The following is a 16236-nucleotide window of genomic DNA, read 5'->3' on the forward strand; positions in this document are numbered from 1 at the left end:
AGCTCACAATTTACCTTTAAACTCGGAATGTCACAGCTGAAACATTCCTTCAATTTTAACTGAATGAAGTCATCAATAATTAGCACCTTTCTTACTTATTACCCTGCGCACCAACATAATGCTATCATAATACTATCATCATAATCACTCATGCGACTTTGCGCAAAATAACTCAGAAACAACTGAGCAGATTTTCACCAAACTTTGTAGGAATACACCTTTACTCCAGATGATTAGCTTTTGGTGGATAGCAGTCAAAGGTCAGGGTCAAGGTCATTAAAAATATACTCATAACTAGAAGCACTCAGAGAGTGCAAACCTTCGCCAAGGCCATGGGGTCACTGACGCCATAACATCTACACGTCTAACGCCATAACGTCTAACGATGTTTGCTCAGTAGTAAAAAAGTTTCATCTGCTGTGACTGGATAGCATGTATCTATTGCAACTTGCACCTTTCCCAGAAGCTACTGTCATCTGAGCACTTATATTGATATTGCATGTGCTTATAGACAAAAACAAATAAGAGACAAAATTCAATTTATTATTCAAACTAAACTGCAAATATATGAATTTTTAACATTTATGAAACACTTCTCTAAACAAGGCCATAGGGTCACTGACCCTAAAGAGATTCCCTCCTTGGCACAGTGATCTATTTCTTTTTGTCTCTTTCTCTAAAATTGTATATAATAATCATTAGATTATTAATATATAACCAAAACTAAATGTAAGAAATATTACAATTTGAAAACAAATGCACCCGAACGTGATGACAGCTGTTAACTTTAACATCAAAAATGCCATAGACATGCTAACGCGTTAGCATCGGGATCCGGATCGTGATCCGGATCACCACTAAAATTTAATCACTTGTTTCTCTTGTCATTTCTAACCACTCCACAAAATTTCATCAAAATCCCTTCAAAACTTTTTGAGTTATGCTGCTGACAGACAGACAAACAAACAAATGCGACCGAAAACATAACCTCCTTGGTGGAGGTAATAAATTTCCTGAGCTCACAACCAGTCAGGCTAGAGAGACGATGCAATGCTTATATAAATCAATGAAACATTTCATCAAATAGTATAATAATGTTATGATAATTTCACAAAGACATCATGAAATTACATCAGAACTGTAAAAAACACCAGAGGTGAGCCACAGCTTATATCACTCAGCTAATCATTTCTTGTTATGATGATGTCACTATCATCTGAAAAACACATTATTTATTATGTTCCTATGCAGAACAGGCGTCGCCCCTCTGATATGTTTCATTAAGCAGTTAATAATTCAGGTTCCTTTGTGTTGCTCAGGATCATTTGTGTCTGAATTCATTCTTTGTGTTGCCTCAAATTGCCCGTCTTGATGTATATCTGAAATGTTTCGCTTGGCTCTGACTCTGTTTCTGATTGGGACAAAACGATATAACCATTTCCAAAATCACATTTTGTAAATTCTCCTCAGAAAAATCCATTTTCCTCATTGATTGGATGTTTCTTAGTATGCAGGAGCATTTACAAATGATTATTCTTACACAATAAGTTGTACTTTTTCCCAAACGTACGATCTGAAGAGGTGACGTCCTCAGCAGTCCTTTAATAATTGTGGTGGACAACTGCATGCTTGTTGCAGTGACTTACAAAGTATCTAAAATGTGCTTTTGACTTCTGTTTGAGTCCGATGCTGTGAGGAAAGTTCTAGGGTCACTTGGTACCATAGTTGGAGAGTGAAGAACACTCGTGTAGTAGTTCATGAGAATTTTGGTCCATAGATCTTAGGACTTTCTCAGAGTCTGCGAGGATTTTCCATTTTCCACTCGTTAACCTCCTGTACACTTGTGCCTCCTGTTAATCACTGTGTGGAGTGCTTTTTGTTGTGACTACCTGCAATTTGTCCATCTTCTGCTTCTGGTGTCTCATCAGTTCCTCCGGTGCTGCACTCACGCTCGTTCCCTCTGCTGTTGGGTCAGGTGCGGTGTTTGGAACAGTAGGGGGAGGTATTGTTCTAACCTTTATATGGAAGCTCCTGTATTCTCTGCAGATATGCAGTTTTCCAGACTGGGTTACAGCACAGAGCCGAGTTTATTTATTGATAAATCCTACTACAGTTTTTTTTTCCTTTTGTTCTTTCTCTTGTTAAGGGTTGCTGAAATTTCTGCATTACAGAAAATTGGTCAGCAATTTTGGGGTTAGTTGCATATTTTAAAATATGTAATGATAAGTTGAGATGTTTACATACTGAAATCACAGAACATCTGTAAACGCCCACGAAGGACCAGAAACTGGAAGAAAATCCGCAACCAACAAACAAATGAGGAACCACGAAACACTTCACCTGCTGTCGTGAGGGGTGCACGGTCACGTCCAGCTGACAGTCTGCGGTCAGCTGATAGGCGCTGTATGTCCACTGCAAAGCATTTGAGCAAAACAATCACACAAGAATGAGTTCACGTCTTCACCCTTATGTGTTTTATTTAATTTCCACTCTTTCTGTCTGTCATGTAAACTACAGTTTACATGGTGGAAGTGACATCAGCCGGCCGGGGGCTTCACTCCGTGCCGTGCGCTTAGGATGCTGGCCAGTCCTCATGAAGGAGTACGCGCCCGTACACATATGTGAACTGCGGTTCTCCAGTGGAGTTGCAGGACACTGTGCTGGACAACGACAGCTGACAATTGTTGATTCATGGTGTGTGTGTGTGTGTGTGTGTGTGTGTGTGGTGTGTGTGGTGTGTGTGTGTGTGATGTGTGTGTGTGTGTGTGTGTGTGTGTGTGTGTGTTGTGTGTGTGTGTTTTAGGGGGAGACGACGACACACTCCACAAGCCATTTGTGTTGGGTGGGTTGGCACCGGTTACACCCATATGTGTTGCTAGGTGAATGCCACACTTATTTGCACTTTGACAGTTTTCACAGACAGGTCGAATATGTGATTGCCTGCTCTCTACTATCGTACCAGGTGCCCAAATAGCCCCACCTTTTCTAAGTGTGCAGCGAGTGGTATTGATGTTCTTGTGCGACACCTGGAATTCGGCTGACACCTGCCGAGAGGGGGATCGAATGAACATGCACAGGGCATTCGCTGTTTTTTGGCCACTTGTGTGCGCAAATGGTTGTAGCGACAGGTGTACAAGGCGTCCGATTTTTTACGAATGGCATGCAATTCCTCCTTTGTGCGCTAGTCATCTTCAACTATGTTATGTGTGAAGGGGCCCTAAAATTTCCAAGCTGCCTCAGTCCAGTGCCATTGGGGTTCCTGTATCAGTGGGGAAAGTATATTCGACTCATTAAAACAAGATGGGTCAAATTAGAAGTTGCATATTGTAACCCCGTACACGACATCCTATCCCTGTCTAATCGTGGCCATGGGTAATTCTCGCACCTTTATCCTCCAGCAGTCGGAGCTTGACCGACCCTGATTGTGAACTTTAAGGTCAAACCAGTGCTGTATTTTGAATTTAATCATATATAATAGGAACTATGGGCCACAAAGCCTCTGTTGCTGTCCAGCACTCATTACTTCAGCTGAAACTAGTTCTCAGTTCATCCACTGTTGGAGGATGTGGTGGCCCATATATAAAACCATCAGGTCTCGTCCTCGGGATGTGGTCCCTCCCCACTTGTTTAAAGAAGATTTTCTACCTTAGAGATAGTTGGTTCTGACATTATAATAGCAGCCTGTCCTCTGTATTGTTCCTGTTCCTTTAAACATGCAGCAGTACAACCTTTGCTGAAAGCCTGGCCTGGAAAGCACTGTTTCAGCAAATTTCAGGCGCATCTCCAAGTTCCATTGTCTCTGAAATCCTGCAGAAAATTGCCTATGTATATCATATTTATCATACATTTTCAATGATATTTTAATAGTAAATGGTAATGACAACTACATTGTTCTTGTCCTCCTCGACTTGACAACTTCCTTTGATTCTATAGACCACAGTATCTTGTTACTTATCTCAGCAGCTAGTGGCATTGGTGGTTAGCGCTCTGGGACTGGTTTTAGGTCCTACTTAGCAGACAGAACTATGAATTGGTCTGAGGTTTGTGAATCCTACTCCACTCTGCTTTTATACGAGGTCCCACAGGGTTCAATTTTATTTATTTTACCCCTGCTTTCTCCCTGTATATGCTTCCCCTAGGGTATATCCTCAGAAAACATGGTGTCACTTTTCATTGCTGATGACAGCTAGATGTATGTCCTCCTAGGGAAAAGTGATGTATTTTCTCTCAAACCCTTGCTGTCATGTCTTGAAGATGTTAAAGCCTGGATGGCCCTAAACTTCTTAAATGATAAGAAAACAGAGGTGATTGTGTTTGGCCCTAGCGGCTCCTGTGTATCCTCCCCTGTTGATATGGGTCCTTTACCAGAGGTACTGTTACTAATTTGGGTTTTAAAGATGGTCAGCAATTTTAAATTGGGGCCACCAATTAGTGGAGTAGTTTAAAGCCGTGGTCACAATCCGCCGTACTTGCACGTGTGTGCAGTCTACTTGTAAAAACGTGGGCTAAATTTGGAGATCCGTACTTCGTAAGTACTGCCTCAGTATGAATTTAGGAGCACGCAGACACACGCAGACACGCCGTAGAGGTTTTAGTGCATGCAGAACTTTCGCTGCGGTCAGGCTGCGGATTCACCAGCAGTGCAGATGACTGCCTCAGTATGGATTCAAAGCAGCACATTTTCATTCAATTACTGTTGAATTAACCAAATCCGTACGTAGGCAGTACGGATTTGGAGGCCGACAGACTTGCATGCACAACGCAGCTTCACACTTGAACTTGGACTTTATTTCCAAATGTCAGCAACACACACTCCACAGCTTCAGTCTGTTAACTCGCTTTAACTTTTCGAGGCAAGTAAATACTTGTACAACTGACCGCTGCAGGCTGGACATGCTCATGCATTGCCGACGCCGAAAAACACCTGCCGCTCCGGTCCCGCTCATAAAAAAAGAAAAGCGACCCCCCCCCCCCCCCCAACACACACACACACACACACACACACACACACACTGCTTTATTGTCAGCTCTCTTTATCGTTACACTCCTAGAGATGTGCGTTGAACGTACTCCCTCCCTCCTCTTGCTACTGCCTCCGTACGTTTTCACAAAAACGTAGTGGCTGTGGCATCCGCAGAAAACGTACGGCGAAAAAAAAAAATGCACGGTGGTTGTGACCGGGGCTTAAGTTTCTTTCACCTTAAGCAGCTTGCTAAGGTGAAGCCTTTTCTTGCACATCAGCACTTAGAAACAGTAATCCATGCTTTCATTACTTCTCAGCTGGATGAGTGTAATGCACTTTATTTTGGACTTAAGTTGCAGTACATGTGCCTGTGTGTGGCGCTGCAACATCTCCAGGAAAAACAAAACAAAACAGAAGAAGACTAGAGCATAGCAGCTAATCAAATTAGCAACGGTAGCTACAGCTTTCCAATGCATCACACAGAGTAAAATAAACCCTTTTAAGAGAAAGAGGGTCCACACTGATCATCTGAAATAGACTGACTGCGCATTTAAAGCGAAGCAGTGTTTTTGTCTATTTTTTAAAAGAACAAACGGTGCGTTCAACATGGGGAGTGATTATTGACCCAGCGGCCCGCTGCTGTCGCTCTCTGCTTGGTGCGAGTCACAACTCCATCCCCTGAAACGGCAGAAGTCCAGTCTTTCTTCTGGGCAACACACAACACTTCACAAACACGGTAACTTAAATAAAATAATAATAACAAAAAACTGACTTTGAGGCTTGCATGTTCAAGCTCCAGCTGAAATGCATCTGCTGGAAGAGGGATGATAAAAAACAAATCATGCGGGGACCCAGTCCACCAACCATTATATATATATATATATATATATATATATATATATATATAAACAACAAAAAAAACTTAAAAATGGTTAAATTTTACAAGTTGGAGAAAACAAAACAGAAAGCCACATCCCATCGCCATTTCAGCAAAATTTCAACACTTTGGCACAGCGATATTGTGCCGTTGCTTAGTAGGGAGAGCCCTGGACTATTGATAATGTTTAAAAATGGAAAAGTACTCTATTAATCACCAGAATAATTGATAGAATACTCGATTACTAAAATTAGCGATAGAATACTCGATTACTAAAATTATTGATATAATACTCGATTACTAAAATTGTCAATAGAATACTCGATTAATAAATTAGCTCTACCTGTGTATTTTAGGGTTCATTTGAAGATTCTTTGACTTGTTTTAAAGTCTTTAAATGGCCTCGCCCCGCCTTACCTCTCTGAGTTTCTTCACCCCTACGCTCCTGCATGGTCCCTCTGGTCAGCTGATCGGCAGTTCCTTGAGGTACCGAGGTCCAAGTGAATGCTCAGAGGAGCCCGAGCATTTGTCTTTGCTGCTTCTAAAATTTGGATTGATTTACCTGTGCATATTAGGCAGGCCTCCTGTTTTTAAAACCAACCTCAAAACCTACTTTAATTCACTGGCATTTAACCCAGCATGTTTCTTATTTTTATTTGTTCTCTGCTGTTTTTATTGTTGTTGAGCTGTTTTGTTGTTTTTTATGACACCCCCATGTACAGCACTTTGTTTCAGTTGTGGCAGTTTTAAAGTGCTTTATGAATAAAGTTGAGTTGAGTTGAATAAGACTAAGATTATGTTGTTTTCCAATTCTAAGTGGCCACAAATGATTCCTTCAGTGACCACCCTGGAAGAAAATGAAATAGAGGTGGTTCACACGTATAAAAACCTGGGTGTCTTGATTGATGACTCCCTCACTTTCAAGCTGTATGTGGAGAAACTTGTGAAGAAACAAAGGCTTATATATGTTTTTATTTTCAGAACAAGCTGTCTTTTTCTATTAATGTAAAAAGCAGCTTGTCGCCTCAATTTTTTTTTATTTGTGTTGGATTATGGAGATCTTTTATATATAAATGCTTCCGCTCAATGTCTTTGAACAACAGACACTGTTTAAGATGCTTCTCTGAGGCTCATTACAGACTCAAAGTGTTGACACGCTGCTGTCGGTGGGATGGCCTGCTGTGGCCACCAGCAGGATCAGTCATTGGTATACTTTTATATATAAAGTCCTGGTCACACCGAGTAATGAACAGTGAATAATGAGCCACGTAGCAGGGGTTTTTTTCTACGAGTAGTAGGGCTGTCACAATTAGGAATTTGTGGAGAGGATTAATTGTCAGACAAATAATTGCGAGTGATGAATATATTGTCTATTTTTTTTCCTTTTTGATATTCTACAACCCCAATTCCAGTGAAATTGGCAAGCGTTTTTACACAACGTCCCAACTTCATTGGAATTGGGGTTGTACTATCATAGTATAATTAGCTTTAATGATACATATTCTGTACTGTACTGTACACTTTAATGAATAAGAGCAATTGAATGATGTTTTGAACATCAAGAAATAGACAAAGACATTAGTATCTTCTCCATTCCTTTAAGAGGATTTATTGTGATCAGTGTGCAACAGGGCAAGCATTGAAGCAAACTCACATTCGTCAAGAGCCAGTTGACGGGATGCACCAGCTGCTCTTGCACCGGCTGGCGACTGTGCTGGTGTGGTCTTTCCAAGTTCGGCATATTGCTGTGGATGGTGGGTCTGTAGCTGTTGTTTCAAATTTGTTGTGTTAGCGCTTTTGACCAACACTTTTTTACGGCAAATTTACATATCGATTCCTCCACATTACTGGGATTAGTGGGATTGCCCACTACATCAGATCAGTCAACATGAACACAGAAATTATACCGAGTGTGAGCTACAGATGACTGGAAACAGATGTGGGGACAGGCAGGGTTAGTTCATTTCGTTCCCTGTCATGAAACAGAAATAAAGTTACTGGGAGCATGTTTAGATAGATGTTTAGATAATTTTATTGTCATTACACCAAGTGCAACAAAATTGCTCCCACCCAATCACCTCAGACAAAAACACAATTAATCCTCAGTTATTACAAGTTGAACGTAATAATGGCACACATCAGAATTAGAATACCCATACATATACAATTGATTGTTTATGTACGCTAAACTTTAAGACAGTCTGTCATCTGAATTGAGGCAATGTGAATGTGGGGGAGGGGGGGCGCAGCAGTGTCTACTAGGCATGGGGGAGGGGGCGTGTGTGCGTCATGTGTGCAGATGAGATGAGTTTGTATCAGTTGCTGTCAGTGTGTGCATGATGTCTGGAGTTGCCATGACAACGTCAGACTGTCTGGGAGGGCAGAAGATAAGAACACACACTATCAGCTGCGTGTGTGCTGCGGCTGATCGTGTGTGACAGTCACAACCTTACACACGTGTTTATTGAAAAAATACTGAACACAGGGAGACAATAGGGGGGGTGTTTAAGAAGCTCTGCAGCTTTAGTTTCACCATCAAGAAAAAGAAGACATTTATAATAATAACAAAAAACATATTTGAATGAACAATTACATGAATAAACTATTTACTCAACAAGCAGCCACCCATCGTGCACTGTGACAGCCCCTAGCCTGTTCCCAACCCAACCCAATATGATTTGAACATTGATGGAATGAAAATGTTTCCTATTAACAAAAACAAATTCATCATGTGATGGCGCCTTTATAGTAATATGTGTGTAGTCAATAGCTCTGATTACATTAGGGAAACTGGCTCTGCAAATTGCGCTTTAATGTTGGAATGTAATGTACCTGAAGACATTCGGATGATTGCATTCCACACAGCTGGCATGGCTCGGCTCAAGGTTGACTGGCACACTCCTGACCGATCAACCGGCTCTCCTTGAAATACCCCCTTGGCCAAGATGCCTAGCGTCATCAGCACCTGTGCCAGACAGCCCCTGGCTCCTCACCGTATTGTGCTCTGGGCCGGCCGCAGTTCTGCGCACAACTCTGGTAACACTGGCCTTGGTAAATGAAATCGGCTTATGAGACAATTATTGTCATTTGCAAGTAAATCCTTGTGTTCCCTGAGTACACACTCATGTTGGATTGCACTATTTACAAACGCTAAGGCAGCCATTGTTAGTGCCATTTTCCGCATCACTATGTTTTATATCCACCCATATAATTGCTAACACATGAGTGTGTTAATTGTTCATCCCTGTGTCTCTGAAGTGAACATCACTTTGATGACTTCTTGTTTTCACAATATTTATGGTTTCCCAGCATCACCTGTATGTGTCGGCAGTGGACAATAGTTATAGAAATGTGCGCCCGCCAGCCATGACTTTTGCATGATGCACCGCACGGTTTCCACAGTCATTTCACTTTTGATACATCTGAACATTAGCATGGAGACGGACGGACGCCACCTTTTTGTGCGTACGCAGCCTTTGTACATGAGACCCCGAGTACTTGCTCTTTTCACTCAAAAGATTACTTGTTGCTTTCTGTTCCATATGCTCGTACTGAACTGGGTTTAAGGGCTTTTGTCCACTCCGCATTTTTTGCTTAGAATATGATGCAAAAGGAGTGGAAATTAACAGTGTTAATTTCACTGAGCGCTTTTAAATCTAAATTGAGAGTACTTGAGGCCAGCTCCAAAACATGCACTTTTTTATAATATGCTTGTAATTTTAATCTTTTTTTCATCGTTTTATTTGTCTTTCGTTTGTGTCTGTGTAATTGTGTAATTGTGTAACTGTGCTTTGTTTTTGCTGCTGCCTATCTTCACCAGGTCTCCCCTGAAAAAGAGGTTCTTAAACTCAGTGGGATTTTCTTGGTTAAATAAAATAAAATCTGGCAACATTTAGCTGTCAGTGTTCAAATAGCCTTAACTTTGACCTTAAAGGTCACCCAAGGTCAAATCCAGTCATATATTTTAAAAGCCAACATATCCTGTTCAAGTCTGATACTGTTAGACATGAATCATTACTAATAGTAAGACACACAAACGCACGCACACGCACACAAGCTTGTTCACACTGTTTCTTCTGAAACACATCAAAAGCAAAAATGTATCAAAATACTCAGAAAAATGTCAGTTTCCTGTTTGTCCCGGTGCAGCAGACAGACAGCCTTCAGTCACACCACACACTCACACCTACACTAACAGTCTTGTATGTTGTCTGTTTCTGTGTGGCGTCTCCTAAGAGAGGACAGGGGAGGAGCAAACAGCACCTGAACCCCTCAATGGTAACCCAGGTGTGTTTATCTCCACACGACATCCTGTCCTGAAGCCATATGTTGGATTTTGTTTTTGTTTTTTGTTTTTTTTTTTCAGCAGAAAGTGGAGTTCCTCACATTTCCTTCCTGTTTATGTGCAGTGCTTCTGCTTTTTGCCTGTGTGATGTTACTTAGCACTCTGACTGAGTCAGTGCATTTAACCCTCAAGCGACCAAGCTATTTTACTGACTATTATCGTAGGATAATAATAGCATCAAATGTAGAACCGGTGACCAGGTGGTGGCCAAGTGGTTGCTGCACTTGATTTCAGTGTGGAAGGTTCCCCATTCAAACACTACTCCTGCCACATTTCTTCATGTAATGTGGAGTTGTGTCAGGAAGGGCATCCGGTGTAAAACTTGTGCCAGTTTGACATGCAGATCCACCTGGGATCTGCTGTGGCAACCCTGAGTGAAAAAAAGGGAGCAGCCAAAGGGACTTACTTCCCGTGGTCATAAATGACGCTGCACGTTTGGATTATACTTGTCACACAGATCGGCCGATCCTTGTGACCTCATTTGTGACCCCAAGTGGGGTCACAAATGACCCCACTCGGTCGCTTGAGATTTATGGTTTCTAAAGAGTATCTTCAGTTTAATGTGGATTATTCACAAAGTATTGGCAAAGAAAGTTAAAGCAGGATGACAATTTCATTCTAGATTAGACAAAATTAGATTTAAAGATTTTTTTTCTTTTAAAATGTTTGTCCTAGAAGGTTGTGGCTTCATTTCCTGCCTGGCTTTTTCTGTGTGCAGTTTGCATGTTCTCCCCCATGTTTGATGGGTTCCATCCAGGTGCTCCTGGAGGTGAATTGATGACTGAATTGACCACATGTGTTTGTGGATGTGAATGTGCTTGTCTGTCTGTATGTGGACCTGCGACAGACTGAGGTCCTGTCCAGGGTGTTGCTCATCTCAAGCTGTATGACTGCTTGGATAGGCTCCAGGCTCTTGATTGGAGTAAGCGGGTATAGAAAATGGATGAATGAACAAATGTTGGTCCTGGTCTGCAGCTCCACATTAAGGGTAGAGCAGTTTACTCAGTGAGGTAAGGAGTTGGGCTGCCAATATGTTGACCAGCCGTGATTGGTGACGTAACCTGTGGTGGACTGGCATCCTGTCCAGGGCGAGTCAATGCCTACACAGGACTTACTGGTACTTCCCCCAGGTTTTAAAATATTGTGTTATTAGTATTATATTATGTGGGACAACACCACATTGTGGAAATGATCTTAGCTGCCTAATTTGGATCTTGCAGGTCACGTTTGACACGTACTCCATTTGATTTGGTCAGTCATGTTGTCCAGCATGAAATTTTCAGCAAAAAAAGGAGGTATTTTTATTTCTGCCACAATGGCTTCCACTTATGGCTCATTGCAGTTCCATATCTGATAACAATTTTACATGTAGAAATTGTGGAGTTCTGTGGACTTTCTGTGATGGCCAGCCCTTTTTGGAGTGAGCACTGCTATTTGATGGGCTAAGTAAAAACACCAAATCCTTCATGGGGCATTGTTTTGCCATCACTACATCATTGAAGGTTTGTCTGGGGCATTTTGTGATGTGTAACTTAAATGTTAAAATCATAGTGTCCAATGCTTATTTGTTACTGTGTGTTGTCATTTTTGCAAATTTTCTAAGATTGAGTGAAATTTTAATTTTTTAATTACAAAATGGTAAATGGACTGCATTTATATAGCGTTTTTCCATCAGACGCTCAAAGCGCTTTACAATTATGCCTCACATTCACCCCGATGTCATGGTGCTGCCATACAAGGTGCTCACTACACACCGGGAGCAATAGGGGATTAAAGGCCTTGCTCAAGGGCCCTTAGTGATTTTCCAGTCAGGTGCAGATTTGAACACCTTAACTACTAGACCATCACCTCCCCTCCCTCCTGCACTGTCCACAAAGGTGGACAATGCAACAGTTTTCAACTTAATTTTCCGCAGCACCTTGCATGCACATTCTGTCAGGAAGGGGTCGTTACTTTGAAATATTTTTTGCAAAAAGAACCATTTGGATGTTTTGATATTGTTGCAGTTGGCACATTAATAAAATACTGGAAGGAGATTACAGGGATGTCTTTTTTTTTTACACTGAGATTTCATTTTAGACTTCAGATATATAATATAATATAATATTCAGACATAATATAATATAATGTACTTGGCTGCAACATTATAATTTATTCTTCACTTGTAACCCTCCACCCAGATTCATTTTTGACTCTTCACAGGAAAGAACTTGGGCACACCTGGAATTTTCTTTACAATATTTGTTTTATTATTATTATTATTATTATTATTATTATTGTGAAAATGGCATTTTTACCAATAAATACTTTTTTTCTGAATTTGCTGAGATGGCTGCATCTAAAATGGAAAAGAAATGGTCAAATATTGGTGGAAATCTGTAAAAACAGGCAATACTAAGACTTTTTCTAGGACCTCCAACACATGGCTTAGGGCCCCTTCACACATAGTACGAAGTTTCGTCGACATGCGCATGAAGCAGGAATTTCATGCAAAACGTGGAATCGTACCTGCCTCTAACACCTTGTACGCCTGTTGCTGCAACTATTTGTGCACACCAGCGGCTTAAAGACAGAGTGTGTGCTGTGCAAACCCATCGCACCATCTCACGGCAGGTGCCGGCCAAATTCCAGGTGACACGTACGAACATCTAACACTGCTCGCATGGCACTTAGAAAATGTGTGGCCAGTCACACTCTTGGCACGACAACAGACTGCAGGCAACCACTGTCGTTCCTATTGTGAAATTTGTCTCAGTTCCCCACAAGTGTGACTTTATAAACACAACCTGACATGTGGGTGTGTGCGCTCCACTCACAGGATGCTTGGCTCCTGGCAGAAGCAGCTGTGGTGATCTGTCATTCTGGACATTCCAGCGGGACAACAACCTACTGTGATTGGACAGACATGGACTAACAACTATCCACTGTGAGGCACGTGTGTCTGATTGCTGTATTTACATGGACATAAATAAAAACATATATTGCCAGTGATGGCAACAAGCTGCAGCAAGTGAGCGTACACACGGACCGGACACTGACAGCCCCCAGGTTGAAACGGACCGGCAGAACAGAACACGCAACAAGCAATCTGAGCATCACATCACCCACGTGAGCTCTGTTCCACATGACACGGTGTCTGTGCTACGGCGTGTTGTTCACAAGACATGCGTGTCGGACAGGACATGCACGCAGCTGACTGGACGCACTGGACCACTAGATGTGGACATGATCAGAGCACTATGGTGTGTGATTTTATTTTTTTTTTCTAATACTTCCACGTCCTTCCTGATATGACACAGCTTCCCACAGCTTTCAAAGAACAGCTCTGTACCTCAGTGGTAAAGCTGCTGACTGGTAATCAGACCGTTTGGAAGGTGCGGGTTTGTGTCCAGAGGGTGGTATGTGTTTTTCTTTTTTTTTATTTATTCCACATAAGCAGTGCAATGTGGTCCCACAGGTACTGGCTGGTTTTATTTTTTATTTATTCCACATAAGTGGTGCAATGTGGTGCACCTTGCACTGTTCCTGCTCGAAATACACCGTTGCATGCACGAGCTGTCGCACAGGGATCGTGCACGCCTGTCCATCGGCATATGTTTCGTGGTGCGTAAATTCGAACTGTTTGGCGCTGTTTCGCCGTATTTGTCCAAACGTCGTCCAAACTTCGCACTATGTGTGAAGGGGCCTTTAGTTTTGCAGCTACTACACGCCATTTTTACATGCCTTACGTGCCTTAAAGAGTTTGTAGTATCTTCTGAGTGACATTCTGCTGATTGGATGAAGCTCTTTATCCAGACCTTTTCAGGATATGGAAATAGAGGTGTGTGGCTTTCTTGTGTAGCTTTTAAATGCAAAAATCTTTAACCTGGCACACATTCTTATGCACGTATGATTTGTTGTTAATGTTCCACCTTTACAGTCTTATAATTTGCTTTATTTTATGTTTCTCTGCGAGCAGCAGATTGTGAGGAAAAACCACAAGGCCCACCTGTTAATGGGAGAAAAGGCAAGTCATCTGAGGAGTGCGATGGTGTGACCTTTCTGTCTCAATGCTTTCTGTGCTTCTTTTGTGTTTAGTGGAATCATGTCAGTAACAGAAGTGTAATAATTTAACGGAGGCTGTGTAATCCACTGCAGTCGTCTGTTGTGACTTTGTCATTTCAGTGGTCTTACAAAAAGTTCATTTTAAAAGATTACATGCAAATAAGAGACAAAAATCAGTACACTAAAAAGAAACATGATTTTGAAAACTGTGTTGCCACACACCCATTTTCCTGTAACCGCATATCCTTCAGCTGTCCATGATTTGTCATAAAGGTGTTACGAATCACATTTTACACATGAATTTAGCAGCCAGCAACTATTTTCTGCATAACTATTTTATGGCTTAATGGCATCCTGTGCTGAGAATGAAGCAACACTCCCTCTGTACTCTGAGCTTTTCTGTCCCCTGTTTACATTCTTGGTGTGACCACATGTGCATATTTAGTGTACGAGGTTCATCCTGTCAAAGTGTTACCCTTTCCCATGTCTGGGAAAGGGACTCATTGCAAATCTGTTTGATTTTTGTCGAGACAGCAGCAGCTTTCCAGAAACATCCAAAAATCACATTTTGAGAATAAAAATACCTCTGACAGAATCCACATACTTTTCCCACATACAGACAGTAGACCTGTTAAAACACTCCAACCACCGATTGTTCAGATCAGTGTAGAGGAGTAAGGATTGAGAAGGAGTGGCCGAGGAGGGTAGTGTCAGAAAAATCATTCATAGCACCCTTTAAATATTCTCCGCAAACATTTTATAAATATTGAAATATATCATTCCAAGTCCTCATAGGGTGTCCAAAATGTGAACATGTCCAAGCTTGGACAGCACCTCTCTGTACTCTAGTGGTTTGTGGAAAAGGTTTGATGCAGTGCCTGGGAGGGTGCCACTGTTGCTCATAAATGAACATTTCACATAAATGATGGAGTTGCGCAGTAAGCAGATGACAGTGATGCATGGTGCCAGCCTACAGTCTGCTTTCTGCTGCTTTTCTTTAATAAATCATCCATGATTCAAGCCACACCCACATACACTAATATGCAATTATACATAAGAATAATTGTTTCCTAACTCAAAAAAAAAAAAAAAAAAAAATCAGCAAAAGTATTTGGGTCACGCTACAAAGCACCATTCTTCCCAAAGACAAAATATCTGCACTATATAATAAGACAAATATTATATAATAATAATATATATAATATAATAATATATTATATATTTACTGTCATCCACATACCAAGTTTGGTGGAAACTGGGCAAAGGAACTGGGAGGAGTAAGGGAACAAACAGATAAGCCAAAATTTTGACCTTTGACTGCAGTGACCTTGATTTTTGTTAACCCCCTTCCTGAGTGCAGTTCTGGGAACAGCCTACATGCACCCAGCAGGCTTGGTGGAAATTGGTCCAAGCACCTTAGAGCAGTAGAGGACAAACAAATGTTTCTCAAATTACTGTTTGATTGACTGGTTGAGGTTTCCATCACCAATATGAGATGTCTGCATCTTTTTAACCCGGTTTGTGCATAAGTAATGGTTTTAAACATGTATTGTGGTCTTGCTGTGTTTTTCCAAATCCTTTTTGTTCATCTGCACTCTGAATGTGGTTCAGTTCTAACAATTTGATGTGAGATTTGCACTCTGATGTTCATGTGTGCTGATTTTGGTTGCTGTGATCTCTGCTTGTCTGTCCATCTTGACTGTAATGGACCTAAATTTCGCTCACATCCACCTCACAATGACAGACGTCTCCTTTTCCAATGTGAAACGGCCAATTATTTCAATTAGACATAAATCACTGGACACTAACGTACATCATGTATATCTGGAAGCCTCGCTCACGCAATTACATATCAAACACCTGTCTTAAAACAAAGTGCTGCATCTCAGGTAATGGAATTTGTAACAGCACAGGATACAAACAAAAAGTAATCATTTTACACTTGAGTATGTGCAGTTTGCTTTGTAGTTGAAGAACTGCCGAGCTGTGACTGTGTTTCCACCATTG

General features: G+C 41.4%; 1 protein-coding gene across 44 annotated transcripts in view; it reads left to right on the top strand.

Moving 5' to 3' along the window:
• Nucleotides 1–16236, top strand: part of rims2a (regulating synaptic membrane exocytosis 2a) — a 725652-nt gene that overhangs the window by 531415 nt on the left and 178001 nt on the right. For 4 of the 44 annotated variants that reach the window (XM_034173774.1, XM_034173776.1, XM_034173778.1 and 1 more), the window contains one exon: nucleotides 10077–10127. The exons of the other annotated variants lie outside the window; for them this stretch is intronic. In XM_034173774.1, the coding sequence (XP_034029665.1) occupies nucleotides 10077–10127 (51 nt within the window). The remainder of the gene's footprint in view (nucleotides 1–10076; nucleotides 10128–16236) is intronic. 44 annotated transcript variants of the gene reach the window in all.

Source organism: Thalassophryne amazonica, chromosome 7, assembly GCF_902500255.1.
Source record: "Thalassophryne amazonica chromosome 7, fThaAma1.1, whole genome shotgun sequence".
NCBI lineage: Eukaryota > Metazoa > Chordata > Actinopteri > Batrachoidiformes > Batrachoididae > Thalassophryne > Thalassophryne amazonica.